The sequence below is a fragment of the Calidris pugnax genome, unplaced genomic scaffold, assembly GCF_001431845.1.
Source record: "Calidris pugnax isolate Ruff unplaced genomic scaffold, ASM143184v1 scaffold32, whole genome shotgun sequence".
NCBI lineage: Eukaryota > Metazoa > Chordata > Aves > Charadriiformes > Scolopacidae > Calidris > Calidris pugnax.
In genome coordinates, this window is record NW_015090783.1 from 431,573 (window position 1) to 451,693 (window position 20,121).

At 40.2% G+C, this 20,121-nt stretch overlaps 1 protein-coding gene across 2 annotated transcripts in view; it reads left to right on the forward strand.

Moving 5' to 3' along the window:
* The window catches only part of HECTD4 (HECT domain containing E3 ubiquitin protein ligase 4), an 81,363-nt gene that overhangs the window by 44,394 nt on the left and 16,848 nt on the right, over positions 1-20,121 (forward strand). For both annotated transcript variants that reach the window (XM_014963129.1, XM_014963138.1), the window contains exons 36-62: positions 223-503; positions 825-1,014; positions 2,124-2,205; positions 2,842-3,044; positions 3,237-3,372; positions 4,161-4,343; positions 4,588-4,758; positions 5,162-5,331; positions 5,766-5,881; positions 6,779-6,882; positions 7,166-7,327; positions 7,461-7,609; positions 7,879-7,958; positions 8,082-8,245; positions 8,931-9,168; positions 9,742-9,878; positions 10,051-10,177; positions 10,788-10,925; positions 11,066-11,202; positions 11,377-11,537; positions 12,117-12,298; positions 13,697-13,902; positions 14,219-14,349; positions 14,577-14,782; positions 15,829-16,008; positions 16,328-17,631; positions 19,348-19,555. In XM_014963129.1, the coding sequence (XP_014818615.1) occupies positions 223-503; positions 825-1,014; positions 2,124-2,205; positions 2,842-3,044; positions 3,237-3,372; positions 4,161-4,343; positions 4,588-4,758; positions 5,162-5,331; positions 5,766-5,881; positions 6,779-6,882; positions 7,166-7,327; positions 7,461-7,609; positions 7,879-7,958; positions 8,082-8,245; positions 8,931-9,168; positions 9,742-9,878; positions 10,051-10,177; positions 10,788-10,925; positions 11,066-11,202; positions 11,377-11,537; positions 12,117-12,298; positions 13,697-13,902; positions 14,219-14,349; positions 14,577-14,782; positions 15,829-16,008; positions 16,328-17,631; positions 19,348-19,555 (5,546 nt within the window). The remainder of the gene's footprint in view (positions 1-222; positions 504-824; positions 1,015-2,123; positions 2,206-2,841; positions 3,045-3,236; positions 3,373-4,160; positions 4,344-4,587; positions 4,759-5,161; positions 5,332-5,765; positions 5,882-6,778; positions 6,883-7,165; positions 7,328-7,460; positions 7,610-7,878; positions 7,959-8,081; positions 8,246-8,930; positions 9,169-9,741; positions 9,879-10,050; positions 10,178-10,787; positions 10,926-11,065; positions 11,203-11,376; positions 11,538-12,116; positions 12,299-13,696; positions 13,903-14,218; positions 14,350-14,576; positions 14,783-15,828; positions 16,009-16,327; positions 17,632-19,347; positions 19,556-20,121) is intronic.

Sequence of the window (20,121 nt, forward strand, 5' to 3'; positions counted from 1 at the left end):
AGTAGTAAAGGTAAGATAATTTCAAAGAACATTCTAAAACTTGATTATAAACTGACAATTACTCAATCAGTGCTATCAGGTTATGTAAGAATTGTTGCAGATAAAATTTTGTCAGATGTTGAAATTTTTGTAAATTGCATCTTGTCAGTAATAACTTAATTTGTTTTTAGTTCCAAGACTATCATGGAACAATCAATAGTTACCTGTTTTTTCCCCTTTCAGGAGTCACATTGGTAAAGCAATCCTCAGCCAGCCAGCCTGTGTGTCCAAGCTTCTGTCGCTTCTCCTGGATCAGCGTCCCTCTCCAAAGCTGGTGCTTATAATCCTCCAGTTGTGTCGTGCTGCGTTGCCTCTCATGAGTGTTGAGGACTGTGGAAACGTGGAATTGCCTCCCTGGAGTTACTCGGTCCCCTCTCTGAACAGTGAACAGGATGATCCCAGTGACCCAGCCTCCAAGATTGCCTCGCTGCTGCTGGCAAAGCTGGCGGATTATGTCGTACCAGGTACCAGTATCTTTTTGGTGTCATGCTAATTTGAGAAAGTGCCAGGCAAGGCATGTTTCTGTGAAGTATTCTGTATTGACAGAAAGCTCAAGTTGGAAAAGTTGGAAAAGGTCTATGTCAGTGGTGAGAGACAGGATATATCTGTGACTTTCCATCTGCCTCTTAATTTAACTGTTCTCAGACTAAGGTGTGTGTCGCAGCGGTGTTTTAGGTGTATTTTGCGTGTGTTAGCATTAGTTTCAAAGGCAAGAAAGTTTGTTGATGAAGCTCATTTCTGTATGATTTTCTTTGGTTTGTTTTTTTTTTCCTTTCTACTTCAAGGGTGCCAGACAGTTCTTTCTCCAACCGCCTCTGAGCCAGATACTACTTTGGCAAAAGCCAGCCCTAAAAATTCCATAAAAGGCGATAAGGATCCTGGAGAAGAAAGTGAGGCAGTGGATGGAAAACTTTCTATTTTTATTCATAAGCGGGAAGACCAGTCATCCCATGAAGTCCTTCAGCCATTGCTAAGGTAATCTTAACTCACTGGATTGGAATTAGCAACCAGTTTTGCCAATAACATTTCTTTTTTGTAGTGTTATAGCTGTAGAAAAATGCATCCTAGACATACTAATAAATGCGAAAGCAAAATGTCTTCCCAGTTTGTTGCCTTTACTGGCAAAATAATAAGATAATGCAAAAATGGTTTATAGGGCTGATGCTTAGCGTGCTGTTACCTGGATAAAAACGTGTGCCACGATGCTGAACTGGTGGTGAGGCAGCAGCAGGGAGAATCTAAATCCCAGTGCTTCCTGGCCGTGGCTGTTTTGTAGAAGACAACGATGATGAGAGCAGCAAAGCTGAAACAGCAATGTACACAGATGTATAAAAGGAGGAGGGGGAAATGAAGTGTGATGTTTTAATTTTGGCTTGAGTACCAGCCGTGTAAGCCACTAGCAAAGGAACATAAAAACATCTTAATCTGGAAACAATCACGTGCAAAAATAGCTACTTAATGATACTCCATCAGAAAAACTGGATGTACCTTGTTATGCTATTGCAGACCAACAAATTTAACTTATATAACTATCAAAGCAAAATGGCTTTAAAAGCATAGCTTTTAATAATGCATGCACTGGATAATAATTTGCTATTACAGCTTCTTTAGTATTCTTAGTACCCACCTGGATTTTGCGATCTCTGAATGTCCAACAGCCAATGGTATCACCTCTTGTAATTTGTACTATTTCATCTTCCCTCAGTCAAAGTTTATTTTGAACCCATGCCCTAAAAATGATACTAAAAGGTAGAGCTGTTGGGTGTTCTTCGGTGAAAGGTCAACTTGGATCTCTCAGGCATTTGTGTTCAGTAAAATCCAATTTTAGAATACTTTTTCAGGGGGGAAGGGTTAAATTGCTATGCAAATAATTATGTTCAATAGTATTAAATTCCTCTTGTACAATGCAATTGGGTATGATCCTTAACTATAAAACATTTCTGTTATTGTTAAGCAATTCAGTTGCAAGGGTTGCTTTCAAATAATTTAAAACCATGTGTAATGTATTAAATTGGACCATATAGTTCAGTTATTTTTTCCGCCAGTGGAAACAAAGCTAATGTGTTTTGTTTTCACTGTAATAGTAGCTCAGAAGGTCGTCCATTCCGACTTGGAACTGGAGCCAATATGGAGAAAGTAGTGAAAATGGATCGAGACATGACAAAAGTAAGAAAAGGAATTACTAAAGCATTATTTAACACTCTAAAAACCAGTGGCTGGTCAGAATTCTTGTTTTTTACCGATGTTAAATCCCCTTTGTTAAATCTTGTTTAATTTACAAAGCTGTTCAGAAAGATAACTTTACAGGTAATTTTAGCATTATATAGTTGTTAATATAAATACAAAGATAAATGATGAAAAAGATTTCAGCTAAGGCTTCCTCCAGCTGTTAAAGATCATGTTTTAAGCCCCTTTAGTCTCTTTCCTGAACTGTTTAATGCATGTTGATAGTATGAATTTTAAACCACATATTTAAATTGAATTTTCATTTCTATTTTCCGACAAGTTCTTGAGTATTTGCACCAGAAATACTCAGGTGTGGCTTTTTGATCAGGGAAGAGGAACTATACTGTTAAGCTAAGAACGGAATATTAGAGACAATGAATCCACATTGATCTCTGATCTCTTTGTAGATAAGAAAAGATATGTCTTATGACTGTGACTAATCCATACACGGGAGGATGTTTTGATGTGTTCTCAGTACTTTTACATATGCAGAGGGAGGAGAGTTAAATACGTCACATAGTGTGGCCAAATATTGCTAACATTAGTATTTGTCTTATATGGCAATTTTATTTTCAGAGTGGCTGCTGTGAAGTTATTACAGAAGAAGCTGCTGCAGCTCTTCGAAAGGCAACTAAGTGGGCACAGTCGGGTCTAATAGTTAGTGTTGGGCCTCCCATAGAAACAGTCAATCCAGAAACTACCAGTGGGTTGTCCACTGGGGACAAAAAGAAGACTGCCCAAACATCTATTTGCAGAGAGAGGAATTCTGAGCTTGCCAGGTAGGTCACTTCGATTCTATACTTAGTCTAGATTCTGCTTTTCTATATACCGGTATTTGTAGTGCTCTAGAAAAAATAATCATCTCCATTTTCTTAAACTTCCCTTTTTGGTGCTGTATATTGTGGTTGACAACTGAAGCTGCTTCTTCTCTTGTTTTGAAATTAATGGGCAAATTGCTTTCTTCTGCGTAGGACGGATCCTGTGAGGCCGTTCATTAGTGGTCACGTTGCAAACAGCATGGCAGCCGAGGTGATCGCTTTGCTCCATAGCTTGTTGATGGCACCCGAATCAAATGCAGCTCAGATATGGACAACTACTGCTGAAAAGGTAAGCAAACAAAAGATTATCAAATTCTACACCAAGCACGTATTGAGTAGTTAAGAGAACATAATTATTAGCAAATTCCTAAGCTATTTCTTTCCGATAGTAAGCAAACAGAAGATTAAGTATCAAATTCTACACCAAGCATGTATTGAGTAGTTAAGAGAACGTAATTATTAGCAAATTCCTAAGCTATTTCTTTCCGATTTGCTACTTCCAGCACTTCAAACTGGGATGTGCATAGAAGCAGCCCTTTCTAGTAGATAATGTCTATCTGATGTCTGAGGGTGGAATAAGTAATCAAAAATTATCCAGCATTAAAGAACGTGTTGTCATTCTGTAACTAACCTGTCATTTTTTCCCAGTGCTTAATAATGCTGTTTGTTTAGGGGAGTTATCTTGCCTTTGCCAGGCAGTTATTCTGCCTTTGCTATTCAGTCCTCTCTGCCATGACCTCTTGGGGTCTAAAGTGTTGGCTGGAAATTACAGCGTGTTGCTTTTATATTATGCTGAATTTTCTCTAGCACCTAATCTGTTGCTTAGACTAAATCCTTGAGTGAAGACTATTGCGAAGATTATATATGTAACACTGATTCTAAAAGTTATTAGGGAATGGAGCTGGCTTTGATGGTGTTCACACTTCAGAGACCTTAGAATCTTCTGAGTTACATAATTCTCTTCAAGAACAAAAATAATTCTTCTGAGACTGTGTGTGGGCTGGAGGCTTGGGGCGTTGGTTTTTGTTTGAATTGTGCTTTGAAGTCATTCTCTGGTATTTTTGCTTCTGTCTTCAGGTTCTGTCTCGGGCTCTGATGTACATTCCACAACTTGGGAAATATGCAGAGAGCATTTTGGAGAATGGGAGTAGCAGTGGAAGGAAACTTGCCAAACTTCAAAGAATTGCTCGGCAGGCAGTAGCTGCCCTTTGTGCTCTGGGTGGCTTTAAGGAGACCATTAAAATAGGTTCTGAAGTTCAGGTAATTCAGAGCCATTCACATTTTATGTCTTAAATGACAATTGGTGCTTTTGAGGATGTTTTACCTGCATTAATACCCTTGCCAAGCAGTTGCAATAACACTTGTGGAGACTGCTATTGTATGTTATTCCTGCTTCCTAAAATACCCAGCTCTAATTGTGCACTGAGTTGGTGTGTGGTGCTAAAGACTCAGTGTTTCTTGTTTGAAAAGCCTTAAATCTTACGCAGACCTTCTTTGGTTGTAGGTTTTAGGTAAAGGAATAGCAGGAAGTATTGGAGTTGTGGCATCTATTAATGAACAAGAAGGTATAGCAACGGTCAAATTTCCACCTACCAGTATAGACAGTAGAAAGACCTCACAAGCATCAGACACATTAACTATTCCATTATCTAGGCTCTGTGTTCCAAGATCTGAGGTACGGTAGTTTTAAGAATCCAATATAAAGTATAATATCAATTATTTAATTTTTTTTTTGTCACAGCATACTGGCAATTAATCTACAGCATGTAAAAAGTCTGTTTCATCTTTGATTATTTGTAAAGTTTGCCTCATTGTTTTAAACCTATCTTAACAGTATCTATATTTAAGTTCGCATTCAAGTAACATGGATATTCATCTCTTGGTGCTTAAAGATGTTCTGTTGCATACTGTGTTGTGGGTTTTGGTTTTGTTTCTGTTTTTTTTCTTTTTTTGACTGATGTTTGGTGCTGGTTTTGTGATAGTACAAAATAAGAATTAACTCCAGGTAATAAAACGCCCTCATTTCTTAGAAACTAACTACTTGAATTTAACTTTTTACCGTGCCCCCCCACCATCAGGCATTGCCTCTTCATAAACTGTCCATTACTGAGAAGGTAGTACAGGCAGTCCAGTCCATGTTGCTTCCTCAGGAGGGAAGTCTATCTATTCACACCTCACTTCCTGCAACAGGAGATGGCTCAACTCCAGTAATGGCAGTGGTGCGGCTTCTTGCTGAAATAAGAACCAGGTGAGTTGTTGGGTTTTGTGCCACGTCTCAGTCTGTTGTGATACTGTACACAAATGTTCAAGAAAATTGCATGGGTTCTTGTTTTCTTCTCTGTGGGTACTGACACATGACAGCAGGGAATGGTGCAAAAATCCTTTTTTTTGCTTCCTGAAGTACATTTGGTGTCTAGATGTTGTTAAAATGAGCACCAAAAATAAAGTGCCCTCTGTAACACTGACAACGCATTGAGCAAATGCTTCATTTAAGTAAATGTTATGAAGTAGAGGAAAGCTGTTGTTGTAGAAGTTCCAGTGGATAGCTAAGCAACCTGACAAAGAAATAGATCAGTTGGCGTGCTGTCTTTTAACATAGTCTTGAATTCAATACATGTAAAGAGAACTTTGAATTCAGCATGCACTTTTGTAATGCTTTAAACGTATTATTTTTCCGTTAAGAGCATGCCTGGTGATGGCTCAGCTGTTAGAAGACAGCTCATTCTGTGAAGAATTCATTCAACAGTGTCCAGCTGCTGTAGAAGTTCTTAATTTGGTAGCGCAGGAGTGTAGCCCTGGTAGGTATTCAATGTGTTCTTGTAGCTTTATTGTCATATTCAGTTCAGAACATAACAGCTTTTGAAGCCATTTCAGTGTTTTGTCCTCCAGCTACTTAGAGTTTGATCGCCAGCACGGTACAGCATGTCTTGTCATAGCTGCAGAGCTCTTAACACAAGAATAGCTAATCATCAGACTAAAGAATTTTAAACATTAGGCATAAAGTTTAGGCCAGAATATGATCACACTGTGCATCACAGAAGATGCAAGTCCTGGGACTAGCTCTCTGCTACTGTGCTTCTGAACCATCTCCACTTCTCTTGCTTCCACTGTAACCTACTCTGTATTCCTTGACTTTATTGCTTATATGGGCTTTTTTGACCTTTTCGCTGTTTATTTACAATGCTTTCTTATACTCCTTATCATTGAGCTCTGTCTTGTGTAAGGATAAGCAGTGGGCCCAGAAAAGTCTTAGTTCAAGGGCAAGTTTCAGGAACATGTCAGAACCTTTCACTGGAGAAAAAGGGGCTGAAGTGAAGGATGTTAGGGTAGGAACCCAATGGATTTTGGTACGGTCTCCAGTGTAAAAGGAACCGTACTGATTTTTTGATAGTAGGCATAAATTTTTTTGACTTCCTGCTTTTGCTGGGTCAAAAAATTGCCCACTAAAACGAACCTTTTCTGTTTGGTTAGCAAAGACATTGTTATGTTGAGATAAATTAAACATGACAAAAACAATTGTTTGTGTACATTTAGGTTTTGTTCTTAATTTTGTTCATCAGGTAAGTGAGACTATTTGATCAGATCTCTGCAAATATCATGTTTGTTTCTCTTTACTAGTATTAAGATTGCATGGCTGGACTCAAGTAACTCGATTTGCTTGGGACCTCATGACTTGGTTTGGTTTCTTGTTACAGGGGAGAGGCTCCTTGTTGTAGAAATGCAATGTGAAAGGTTACGAATGTTGTATCGTGACTGTGCTCGACCTCCCCCTCCTCCACTCCAAGCAGACAGAAGGCAGGTGAGCACAGAAAGGGCACTGATTCCTCTGCCCCTTGCAAATGAAACCAGTCCCTGAGTGCAGAGGGTCTGTCTGTGGGCTTGGAGCCAAACTGGTTGGATTCTTAGTTAAACATTCCATGTACTGTGAATTTCTCTAATGGGGTGTGCTTTGCAGTGGTTGCAGTTGTGGTAGTTGTACGTGTTGTATTAAATGTGTGTTTCGTAAAAGAATGTGTCATTGGTTTTCAGTAGATGACTTCAGCTGTAATCAGTAGAATAAAATGCTTTGTTCCTGTTTGTAGCCCAAGGAAATCACTTGGAGCCCATCAAGAGTGTTTCCCCCCGTGCGAGCGTGTATGTTCTCATCCCATCTCACAGCTGTGACCTTTTTGGCTGATCCTAGTGCGGGTGGGGGACTCCCTCGGGGCACATTTATCTATGCCACTTCACCAGTTCCAGTCCAGGTAAGAACTCACAACTCAACAACAGTTTGTGTCATTTAATATTCAATAGTGCATGAAAGAAAAAGAAAGAAAATTTTCTATTTTACCTATGTTTTGTAAACAATTAAAAAAAGGCTATTGTTTTTATTTCTAGGCACCATCATTCTACTGGGAAATTGAAATAGTTTCCTATGGGGATACAGATGATGACACTGGACCCATAGTTTCGTTTGGATTTGCTACAGAAGCTGAAAAACGGGATGGTGCTTGGACAAATCCAGTGGGGACCTGTCTTTTTCACAAGTACATTGGAGATATACATCAAAAATCATTACTTTGCTCAGTACATTTGTAATCTCCTTGGGGGGAGTATTACGAGCACTTTGTAGCAGGCAAATTGTATATCTTAATTGACATATTAAAATGATGAACTGGGATATCTCCTAATCAAAATAAGGAGAGCTGAGTTGCCGTTTGTCAGTATTGGGGCTCCTTAGGCTTCAGCTGGTAGTGAGTTGTAATCCTTATTTGTTTCAGTGCTCTCTTTAATTCTCTTTTTGTGTTATTCTCAGCAATGGGCGAGCAGTGCATTACAATGGCTCCAGCTTGCTGCAGTGGAAGAGCGTTCGATTGGATGTGACTCTTTCTCCTGGTATGTAAGAGTGCAGCTGACTTGCTTATCTAGTAAATCAGAAAATCCCCTGAATGTAAGGGAAACAGCGGATGAGAAAACAGATTAAATCCATATTCTTCTTTTGATTTTATTTTTCTACAGGTGATGTAGCAGGCATTGGATGGGAAAGAACAGAAGGAACTCCACCCCCCCCAGGGCAGCCAGCTAAAGGCAGAGTTTATTTTACGTATTGTGGGCAGCGACTTGGGCCATATCTAGAAGATGTCTCTGGTGGAATGTGGCCAGTTGTCCACATTCAGAAAAAGGCAAGTTTTTAACAGAATATGTTGCTTGATATATAATCTTTCAGAAACATTAAAAACTGTATACAAAGTATTGAGCCTGGTTACCTATCTGTAAAAAAAAAAAATAAAAATAGTGATAGTTTTTACCTTTATTGAGTTAGTTTAAAGTATTCCATTACCCTTCCCAGGTACATATTTTGTCATTATTTTAAACTTTTCCTGCCCAGTAGGACAGTAATGTGCCGCTGTAAAAAAAAAAAATAGTGATAGTTTTTACCTTTATTGAGTTAGTTTAAAGTATTCCATTACCCTTCCCAGGTACATATTTTGTCATTATTTTAAACTTTTCCTGCCCAGTAGGACAGTAACGTGCTGCTGGTCTGATGAGATGGCATTATTCTGTGCTAGTGGCCCTTCTGCTGAGAAAGAATACTAACAGTGACCTTGCTTCAAAGTGTGCTACCTAAGTATGCTTTATCTTGAAGCTAGAAAAAAGACAAGTTCAAAGTTTGTGTTTAGAAGCTTAATACTTTCCCCTGCTGCAGCCAGTTTTATAGCCAGCAACGCTGGGAAAACCGAAAGGCACGGAGATGTGATCAGCTCATCCCTCTGGCTGAGGTTTTTTTTTTTTTTAAAAAAAGAGCAAAGAGAAGGATCAAAACAATCCGTAACTCATCTTAATGCTTTCATGTGCATCTTCTTTCAGAACACAAAAGTCCGTGCTAACTTTGGATCTCGCCAGTTTGCCTATGCTGAGGGGCAGGCTCACAGGAACGCTGCCGATCTCTGCATCGACCTCGCTGAAGAAATAAGCGCCAACTTTGAAGCGTTGCCTTTCGCTATGGCTTCTGACAGCGATAACGACGCTGGCACCAGCATCGCTTCTGATCCTGGCACCCACGGACCTCCCTGTAGAATTGCTGCTGTTGCTACAGCTCAACAACGTAAAGTGATGATTCATGTTTTTTTTTTTTATAAAAAAAATCTCTTTCAGGAGAAATGGCAATCAATTAAATAGGATTTAAGCGCATCCTGGCTGCAGTCCTTGGGTGCTGCCTGTTTAGGTAAAATACATGCTTATTTATTTTTTTTTTGAAAAATAATCTCTTTCAGGAGAAATTGCAATCAATTAAATAGGATTTAAGCACATCCTGGCTGCAGTCCTTGGGTACTGCCTGTTTAGGTAAAATACATGCTTATTTAATTTTTAGACAAGGTAATTAAAAAAAATTAAAAACATCTCACTTTATTCTTCATTTATATGGATGCGCAGGTTATTTTCAACTAGTGTAAATGTTATGAAAAATTATCTTATTAGGGCTTTGAATACAGTAAGATATTATAGTTGATTGAATCAACCAATTGGTTTCTCTGTCAGAATGCATTACGTTTCCACAGACTGACTGGAGACCATGGAATATTTCTGCACACCTCTGCGTTATGATCTCATTATTTCCATATGCATTTGCACACCTCTGTTGCGTTATGATCTCATTATTTCCATATGCATTTTGCAGAGTATGACAGTGACACATCTTGCCACTATAAAATGGAACTGAGCTACGAGAACTTCATCACATCAGGCCCCGATCCCCATCCCCCTCCTATTGCGGATGATGAGAGTGATGATGATGATGATGATGACATTCCCCGGGTGAGGAAGGTGGCAGGCTCTGCCTGCTGTAACTTGTAGTCTAAATACACACCTTGCTGTTCAAAGTTTCAAGCTTTGCCACGCAAGGGCTTTCCTTGCTTTCTTAAGGAAAATATAGCTATTGTTATCTTTTTTATCTTTTTGGTGTTCTAAATGACTTTTGTCTTTGTAGGAGGATCACTATGCCCTGTTGGTTAAAGCCTGGGAAACTAAAGTTTTCCCTACAATTAGAAGAAGATTCCGTAATGAGGCTGAGAGGAAGTCTGGCTTGGATCAGATTAAAGGAGCTTTACAGTTAGGTATGGCTATGTTTGTTTCCGTGCATCTTGTTTTATATGATGTGCAGTTAGTGTGAAGATAACACCTGTGTTTCTTATGTTTTACTGTATTCAAGGCTGGAAAATTTAAATTAAAAAAAAAGTTCACTTGCTGTTTTCATCAAGTTCTTAAAATTTGTTCTGTTGTCATGATTTTTCGTTAACAGTTTTACTTAAGTTGGACCATTTAAACAGGGGAAAGTGGTTTTAGAAATAGGGGCAGAATTAATTGTGCTGTTGTGATGTGGATGCAGAAATATTTTGGAATAACAATTTGGGAAGAAACTATCTGTGTACATTTTCTGTCTATGACTGTATCAATGCAAAACTTCTGAGAAGCACTTTAATAAGGGGGAAGTTGTAAATGAATACAGTTCTGACAACCTGTTTGTGAGGAAGTAACAGTAAGAGCAAAGTAAGAATTTTGAGCTGTAACGAGAAGCATATAAGTGTGTCTCAGGAAAGTTCCACTCCCTATCTATCAACCTAACTAAAAGAATATTTAAGTAATTAGCTCTTACTAACATCATAAGCAGATGAGCTTATTTCAAGTAGCTGGGGAAAATAACTAGCACTCCCTTCTGTCTGCCAGGAATGGTTGATATAGCGCGACAAACTGTAGAATTCCTCTACGAGGAAAATGGTGGCATCCCAAGAGACCTCTACCTTCCGACTATCGAGGATATCAAAGATGAAGCAAACAAATTTACAATTGATAAAGTTCGAAAAGGTAAGGTCAGAAAAAAAGTACCTTGAGGGGAAAATAAAGCTATGGGGCTCTAGTACCTGGAATCTACTGTATAAATTGTCAGTCTGAAAAAAATGCTGGGGTTTTTTTAAAATGTAATTTTGTTGTCCTTTTCTGCCCAGGTCTCACAGTGGTGACTCGCTCTCCTGACAGTAACAACGTTACCAGTAGTGCTGTTGGAACAGCTTTGCCCAAGTTTGCTATTCGGGGGATGCTGAAGACATTTGGTCTTCATGGTGTCGTCCTGGATGTTGATTCAGTGAGTAAAGATACATTGGGAAGGCTTTTAATGCATCAGCATCACAGATCTGTGAGCAAATATATTTAAGTGTACTCCACTGCTTAGAAAGCTGGTTTTGATTCTCTTTTTGAAGGAAAAAACCTATTATGATCATTCCTGGGTTTATTGAGAGTCTTGGTTTTGGTGTTCCAGGTAAATGAATTGGTACAAGTAGAGACATACCTCAGAAGTGAAGGAGTCCTGGTACGGTACTGGTATCCTATTGACATGTTGGAAAGGCCACCTGCTGGTTATAGGAGGACTGCGACAAATGGACTGGTTACCCTGGATAATACCAATATCCAAATTCACAGGTAAAAAAAAGGAAGGTGTTTGTATTATCTGACTTGATCTAGAGCGTTTCCTGTAGTAAACAACTGTACTTGTTTTGAGCAGGAGTAAACTCCTGAATTTTATTGTAGTTGTTGGATTAAAGTCCACAGGTAAAAAAAGAAAGGCGTTTGTATTATCTGACTTGATCTAGAGCATTTCCTGTAGTAAACAATTGTACTTGTTTTGAGCAGGAGTAAACTTCTGAATTTTATTGTAGTTGTTGGATTAAAGTTGACAAAGATTGAATGTTTTTATACATGCTGGTCTAACAGGTGCCTTCCTTGAAGCTGAGGTTTCTTGTACCACCATTCAGGTGCTATCTAAAAGCTCAAGAACTCCTAACTGACTTTGTGGAGAGTTGGCTTCTAATTCAGGTGCCTTAATTTGAATTAAATGGGCTAAGTGCTACCTTAATTGAATAAGAAAGATTTTGGTCTACCTGAACCTTTTAAATAAGAAAAATTTAGGCATATATGTTTAGATTCAGGGACAGGTTACTGGATATGGCTTATTTTAAGTGTGGTGAAGCAGTTTTATGTTTTGATGTTTGTGTTTTCTAGAGAGCTTTTGCGAAGTGAAGCTTCTCTGGCCAAGCTGTACTGCCGCATGGCGCTCCTCAACATTTTTGCCCCCAAATCTCCACACATGTTTACTCGCCTCTTTCACATTCCTGCTATCCGTGATATCACCCTGGAGCACCTGCAGTTGCTCTCCAACCAGCTCCTTGCACCACCTCTTCCTGGTAAACACTATTTTTTGTGGTATTTTTTTATCACAGCTGTTTTTTGGTACAGTAGTTTTCTGGTGACAAAAAAAAAAATCTAACCATTTTGGCACTTATTGATTAATTAGCTAATAATGATGGGATTTGAAAAAATGTCTCAATGGACTCCTTACCTTAGTGATAGGGTACTAACCTGAAATTCTTGCTAATGATCTAATTAAGTGTCCAAAAGGGGTGAGAGGCCCTCCTAAGGCTCCATTCAGTCTGCTTCTCTCTCTTTGTCATTGGCAAGCTTCTGTTTGGGGGGGCAAGTGTCCGTATGGATACTTTAAAACATTCTCAATTCCTTTCTAGTTTGAATTCAGGGTAGTAAAACTAAATGCCACTTGGGTCTGAGTTCTCAAAATTCAACTCTTCTTCATTTCACAAAGTGGTTTGTCCTTTTCCTACTGGAATCACAGATCTGATTAGTGCTGAATCATGGAAAAGAATCTTTGGCTAATTCAAGTGAGTGTTAGCAAAGACAATTATCGTGACAAAGCTCTTCTGCATGCAAAGAAATGTGTGTAACGTGGCTGGAGCATACGGAGGATGTAGGAAGTGCTAAATATAGGCTAATAATAACTGAAAGTAATTATTTACCATTGGAAAGAGTCCTGTTCCCTCCTCCAATTACTCTGCAACTTGGCTACCTCTAACAGATGCCGCATTGTAAAAGATGCTCTTGCAGAGTACAGCACTACTTTGCATGGCTTTAAGATCATTTTACAAGCTTTTATTTATTTTTCCCTTCTTTAAAATATGTCTAATTCAAGTCCTGCTAATACATACAGTTTCCAAACTGGTGTTTTGGTGAATTGCCCACTCCTTTGCCCACTGCACTTTGTCTTTCTTTGACTTCTCCCATGAGCTCCAGAATGACAGCCATGACACGCCGGGGCTTGTGACCCATTTGGGGCCACCCAGAAGTTATATAGCTCATATACTGGGAAAGCCTGAGAACAGATAAAGCCACTTTCACTTCATCTAGAATGAGTGGGAAGAGTGTGGTTCTGGTCGTAGTGACACAATAAATTGAAATACCCCTGCCTTTGTAATTGGGACAAAATGAGGCAGTGTGAACCCACAGCTCTGTGTGGGGATGGCAGGCCTCCTTCAGGGCTGGTTTAAGGCAGGAGGAGAATGCAGCTGGCATTTAGAGCTCCATCCCATCTGCAACCAACCAAGCTTGGTCTTGGGAGGATCCTTTCTACTGCTGACCTTTCAGAGGAGGTTTGCACTGGCTCAGGAGTGAAAGTAGAGGCTTGTAGTCTCTTCCAAGTCTTTTAAAACTTCTCTTTCTTCTGTCTGTTTCACAGGCTACGTGAACATGTTGAAGTGATCTCCAAATTTGTCTTATTTTACTTGTTATTACAGATGGAACGATCAGTTCAAGTTCCATTCTTCTGGCCCAGTCCCTGCAGCACTGTGTCCATTCCCAGAACTGCGCTGCCACAGACCTCTTCTACCAGGGCAATTCACAAGCCATCAGAGAGTGGCTTACTGTGGCCATCACTCGGACACTGCATCAAGGAGAGGAGAGTCTCTTAGACCTCACTAAACAGATCTGCTCCTTTTTGCAGGTAAAATAGTTAGTAATGTTTTATAAGCAGTTTTGGTTTTCTTTCCAAGGAGCCCTTGCTTTTTGTGTGATTCTGACTTCCATAGTACTGTCCATCACACTGAATTATTTCTCTAGGTAACTTGTGTTCCTATTCTGATCACAGCGAGCACGCTGAAAACACAAGCAATAGCAATACTCTGGATTGTGTTAAAATAAAGTGGCCTCCCTCTATGTCATTATTTACAATGCTATATTTTATTTGGAAAAAAAAAATGGGGAGGGCTGTGGTTGGTGCTGCAGCTTGGGGGCTTTCATTGTGAAATGCTGTGTTACAGACGGCACCAGAACAGTTTCCTGCTGAAGAATTCCCAATTTCAGAATCCAAAGTCAATATGGATGTTAATTTTCCTGGGGCTGCGTTTGTAATTGTGTCCTGTAAGGAAAGTCAGTCCGGATTCCGCAAAGAGTAAGTAATTGAGGAGCTAAGAGTGGCAAAGATTGAAGATGTGTCACTGAGCATCTCTGAACCCTGAGTGTGAAGGTGCTCATTTTTTTATATTTTTCTCTTCTCAGAGACTCTTTTTTTTGGGGCGGTTGGATAAATACTGCAGAGTGTTTAATCTTTCTGTGGTTGGGTTGGGATTTTTAGTTGTTAGCTACAGTCTCACTGAACTGTTCTTGCTCTCTTCTTAGTTCATCCCTGTATAAAGCTCCTTGGGCTCGAGTGCTTGTCTATGGACTGGGGCATAAAGTGAAAAGGAATGGTCAGTTAAACCTGATCGAAGCGGTGTGTTATCCTCGAGATGCTTCTCCCACCAACACGGGCCTAACGCCTCCCCCAACAACCAATCAGTACCCTTCAGTGATCACCCCTACGGACAAGGTCCACATCAAACTAGGTAAAAACAAATGTAACAACAACAACAAAAAAACCAAGCCCAAAACTTGTTAATTGTATTCTGAGAAGTGAGACAAAAATCATCATTGCCTCTGTAGGAGCTTCCTATCTTGTCTCCTGAACCAAACCCAAAACTTCTTAACTGTGTTCTCAGAAGTGAGACAAACATCATCATTACCTCTGTAGGAGCTTCCTATCTTGTCTCCTGCCCTGCCATTGTTTTTTGTACAAGATATTAAGAAATGTGTCCTAGCACAAATATGCCATCATTCTGAACCAAACGGGCATGGTTTCGTAAATGTTGGGAGCTACCTGACTATGATTTTGTTAGTTCTGTTAAATCCATCTGGACCTGTGCTGTTCTCTGATTTTTGTCTTCCAGGAGCTCACAAAGCTGTGTTTTTGAATATTTCTGCAGTGGTCAAATTGATGCTAGAGCTGTTTGAGCTGCTGTCTTGCAGATAGAGATTGGAGATTATTTTTTTGTTTGTTTGCTTTTGCAGGTGATTGTAGAGCCCTTTAATACACAGAGTAATATATGTGCAGTATAGTAATACATAGGTCATTCCAGCTTCTCAAGCAAGAGGAATAATTCATATTCTTTTTACCCTTCCAGCCAAAGGGAGAGACAGGGTGATTTATTTCGAGTAGTGAAGGTGACTGAGCTGCAATAAGCTCTTGAAGACCTTCAATGGAAAGTTTTAAGTTTTCTTGCTCAGCTACAGCACCTGCTGATCAGACACATCATGCTACAAATAAATGGTTTTGTGAAAGTCATGTATGTATTTAGATATGTACAGGCTAAAAATAGTTCTATTTCATATGTCATGTAAACAAAATGTTACCTGTACATTTATAACTATAGATTGTATCAACTTATCATTATAGATAAACATCCTTATTTGTTTATTACAAGGGACTTAATAGAGAAAATTCTCACTTAGCGTAAATTCAGCCTAAAAAAAAAAAATCTTAAAAGCTGTTACTACTTTTACTTTACAAATACCTGGAGTTGTGATAAGTATTTTCTTTGACTTTTTTACCTAGGAGTTTCTCCTCCTCCTGGAGCTGTGTTGGTCCTGCATTCTCTTCCCCTTGAATTCCCCCTGGCGATGGCATTCACAGAACAGCTGTTAACTTGGAAATTGGAAGATGGGGATGGCAAATCAGAAGATGAACTGGATACAATTCCTGCTTCAGTTCTCTTGCAAGTAGTGGAATTTTTAGGTGAGAATGCAGCATTTACTTAGTAATGTGCACCTATAACGTGCTGGCTCAGATGGAGAGTTTTAGGGGGGGAAAAAAAATCACAATCACAAAGTATTTCTGAGCTTGTCCATTGTATTGAAATTTTCTTCAAAGTCCAGAAATTTTCCATCAATTGATGTGCACTTTTGGAAGTAGCCTTCCTGTCTGTCTTCCTGCTGACACAGCCACTGAAATGACCTTTTCCTGTGCTTTTTTTAATGTTACTGTTGCAATTTACATAATGAAGCTACTAATAGTGAAGTATCACTGACTCCCATGTCTTGTCTTCCACACACAGGGAACTTTCTGTGGACAACTGACATGGCAGCCTGCGTGAAGGAATTGATATTTCATCTCTTGGCTGAGTTGCTTCGCAAAATTCACAATCTGGAGCAGAAAAAAAATCCAGCAGGATTGTCCTCTTCTATTGCCCTTCAGCTAAATCCCTGCCTGGCAATGCTTATGGCCCTGCAGTCTGAACTTCACAAGTTGTATGATGAGGAAACACAAAACTGGGTGTCTGGGAATGCCTGTGGTGGGTCTGGTGTTGGAGCAGCTGACCAAGGAAGATTTTCAACATATTTTCATGCTCTGATGGAAGTCTGCCTGGCTGTAGCAGAAGTAACCCTGCCTATCAACATGAGTGTAACAGCTAATGTGATGTCTTCAACAAGCGCCCCGAATCTTAGCGACTCTTCATCCTCATCTTCATCTTCACCGGGACAGACACCACAGAGCCCAAGCTTGCTGTCAAAGAGGAAAAAAGTCAAAATGAAGAGGGAAAAGACGTCGTCTTCAGGCAAACGTTCTTCATCCAGAGCAGCTGAAACAGATGCTGCAATCCTTAGTATAGGAGGGAGCAAGCCTGAGGACATGCTGTGGTTTCATAGAGCACTGACTCTGCTTATAATTCTCAGGCACCTGACTAAAAAGGACCCACAGGGGTTGGGTGTGACAAACGACGCTGTAGCAGACGCGTGTCAAGCACTGGTGGGTCCCACAGCTCACAGCCGCCTGCTCGTCATTTCTGGAATACCCACGCACCTGGAGGAGAGCACGGTCAGAAACGCCATCAGAAAGGCTTGTAATGCACATGGAGGAGTCTTCAAGGATGAGATCTACATCCCTTTGCAGGAAGAGGATCCCAAAAAAATCAAGGACAAAGCGGAAGGAGGAGAATGCAGAACTGAGCTGGAAAAGCCAACAGTTTCAAGCAGCGCAGACAGTTTGGATATCAGCAGCTCCAGCAGTGTCACGCCTGCCATGAGTGTGAGTGCTTCAGCATCCACCAGCCAGGCCTCCCTCTGCAGCTCACAGGGCATATCCCGGACCGTTAGCGACATCTCAGTTGACCAGTATCAGGCTGGACTGGAACTGGCCATCCCACCAGGACTGCTAGAACCGCATGTTGTCTCCAGCCAGGAGAGTTTGGATCTTTCCCACTGCAGCACTGGGAGCCTCGGCAGCCTCGGCAGCCTTGGGGAACCGCTCGATAACGTGGAGACAGCGTCCGTGTCTGATGTTGGATCCATGTACACGGTCACATCTCTGGACAACCAGCCCCTTCTGTCACGGCCCATCAAAGGTTTTGCTGTAGTGGAGGTAATAGCCTTCAATCAGGACAGGGTGCCTTTGGGGTCAGTTTTTTTCTGAAAGAATGAGATCTGATTCTAGTAACTTTACCTTCTGGCTTTGAGAAATACTGTGCTTTTTGTGGTTTGTGTGTAACACCGTGATGTGGCTGTTAAACATACAGCACACTTCTTTCCTTTCCTTCTGTAAAGATTCTGCTTGACTGAGGCCACAGCTTGAATGCTGGAGAGGTGAAGGTACTGTTAGCAAGGTGTAGCTCAGCACAGGTCACGGGTGTGGAATAAATGTATCTCAATGTACTCAAGACTAAGGAGAGCAGGAATTCTCAGCTTGGACAGGATGGCTGAGAGCACAGAGCTTTATTCTCCATTGACTGTCTCTGTATCATTCACAGTCTTGGAAGCATTCACTGTCCCTCAAAGGACAGAGGGCACCTATTAGTGGAGTTACCGACTAACGATTTTAAAACAGAAGGAAGTCCTCTTGCATGTTGCAAGCTGTAGAGCTCATTGCCACAAGGTGTTGTGGAAGCCAAGAGCATAAATGAATTCATAAGGGATTAACTTCACGGAGGATGTGCAAATTGGTAGCTATTAAGCACAGCAGTCAGTGCAGCCTTCAACTTAGGAAATCTTTAAACTGCAGCTATCTGGAGGCTGAGAGAATATGTAAAGGAAAAGGTCTGTTCATCTCCTCTTTCATGTAACTTTCTTCAAAAATTTGCTACTGGCCGCTGCTGGAGATTAATTTAGAGATAGGTGGCCCTTTGATTTGACCCACGAGGCAATTATTTAATATTTAGTGACTACATTTTCACGTATTTTAAACAGGGAGGGATCTACAGATCGCTCTATAAAATTATTTTAGAAGAGACAATAAATTTTGTTGACGTCTAGTTCCAAATTAATTCTTAAAAGCATGGTGGGTGGTTGTTGTTGATGCCAGATCACTCTAGGTTTTCAGCTGGGCATGAGAACCCTTTCTTTCTGGTGTTACCCAAACCACATGCTGCAGATTTATCAGAAGCTTGCAAAAGCCCCTCCATTTCGGATAGCTTGTGAATGTGGAGAGACATTTTTGCATAGTCTGGGGTTCTATCAGTTTCCCTTCTTGAAGGAAATCAGCTTATTTTGATAGAAAATCTTCAGTTGCTATACTTCAGCTATTAATTGACATGAAGACACCAGAGTCGAAATAAACCATAAAGTGTGTACAGAAAGCTGTCAGCGTGTTCACGTTGAAACCTACTCCAAGTCTGTAGCTGCTCTGATAATGATGCACAGGGATTATTCTCAGAATGAATGGAAGTTATTGTTCCTGTTCCCACCTTGTGTAGCTGAGACTTCAAGGCCTGTGCTAATTTAGGGATTTTATTTTTTTTTCTAAATGGAGAACTGAAGCAAGGACAGCAAATAATGACAGGCTACCTATCTGAAACTTTTAGCTTCTTATCTGCTGTTTCTAAGGGCTGTCTCCAGACTGAGAAATGGAATAGCTGGTTCAGAGCTGCACCTGATTAACTCACAGCACGGTGATTTCAGTGGCCAGATGAAAGGATGTTTTCTAGGCTGAACCTGAATTCTGGTATCAGATTATCGATGTAGAAGAGGTGCAATAGTGATTATCTACATGGGGAGGGGAGAAAACTTAAGACTCAAATTCACATAAATGGTAGTTAATTTGTTTTGTCAGAATTCCTGTTAACTAATTTCATTATTTGTACAGATAAGGTCAAGAGCTAAAATAGAGAAAATCCGAGCCAGTCTATTTAATAGTAGTGATCTCATTGGTTTGTCGAGTCTGGATGGGGAAGATGAACTGATGGAAATGTCAACTGAAGAGATTTTAACTGTTTCTACTGTGAATCAGAGTTTATTTGATACACAAGGGAGCCCAGCACTAGAAGATTATTTCAATGATAAGTCAATAAAAGGTATGTGGTTTTCATAATGGGAAATAGCTCACTTGTATTGTGCATTTTTGGGGGACATACAGGGGCCAGATTCTGTTTGCTGGTGTAAATTCAGTATGACTCACTAATTGATGGGTGACAACGAGGGGGAGCCAGGGAGTCATTTCAGAGCAAGTTTCCTCCCTCTTTTGTTGGCAAGCAGCTATTTGCAATCTGAATATTGTTTAACTGCTATCACAGCTAATCAAATGAGGAGAAAAAACACAAAAACCCCACAAAAAGCTCCCCACCAACCCAAAAAACTACTGAGTTTAGTGACTTTTTTGAGAAAATAGCCACTGCAACAATTTACCACTGCTAGACACAGCGTACTTTTACAGTAGAAACTGTTTAAGTAATTTATATTTTCTAACAACGCAAAATCTGTACAGACCCTAATGCACCTGGAATGAGCCCAAATCCAGAATAAAGGGATAGGGGAGGATAATACTTGGAGGGAGTTCAGCTGACTACTGGTTCAATTGCTAGCTGTTGGTGTGTACCTACACAACAAAATTTCTATACTGGCATCATAAATAATCTACTTT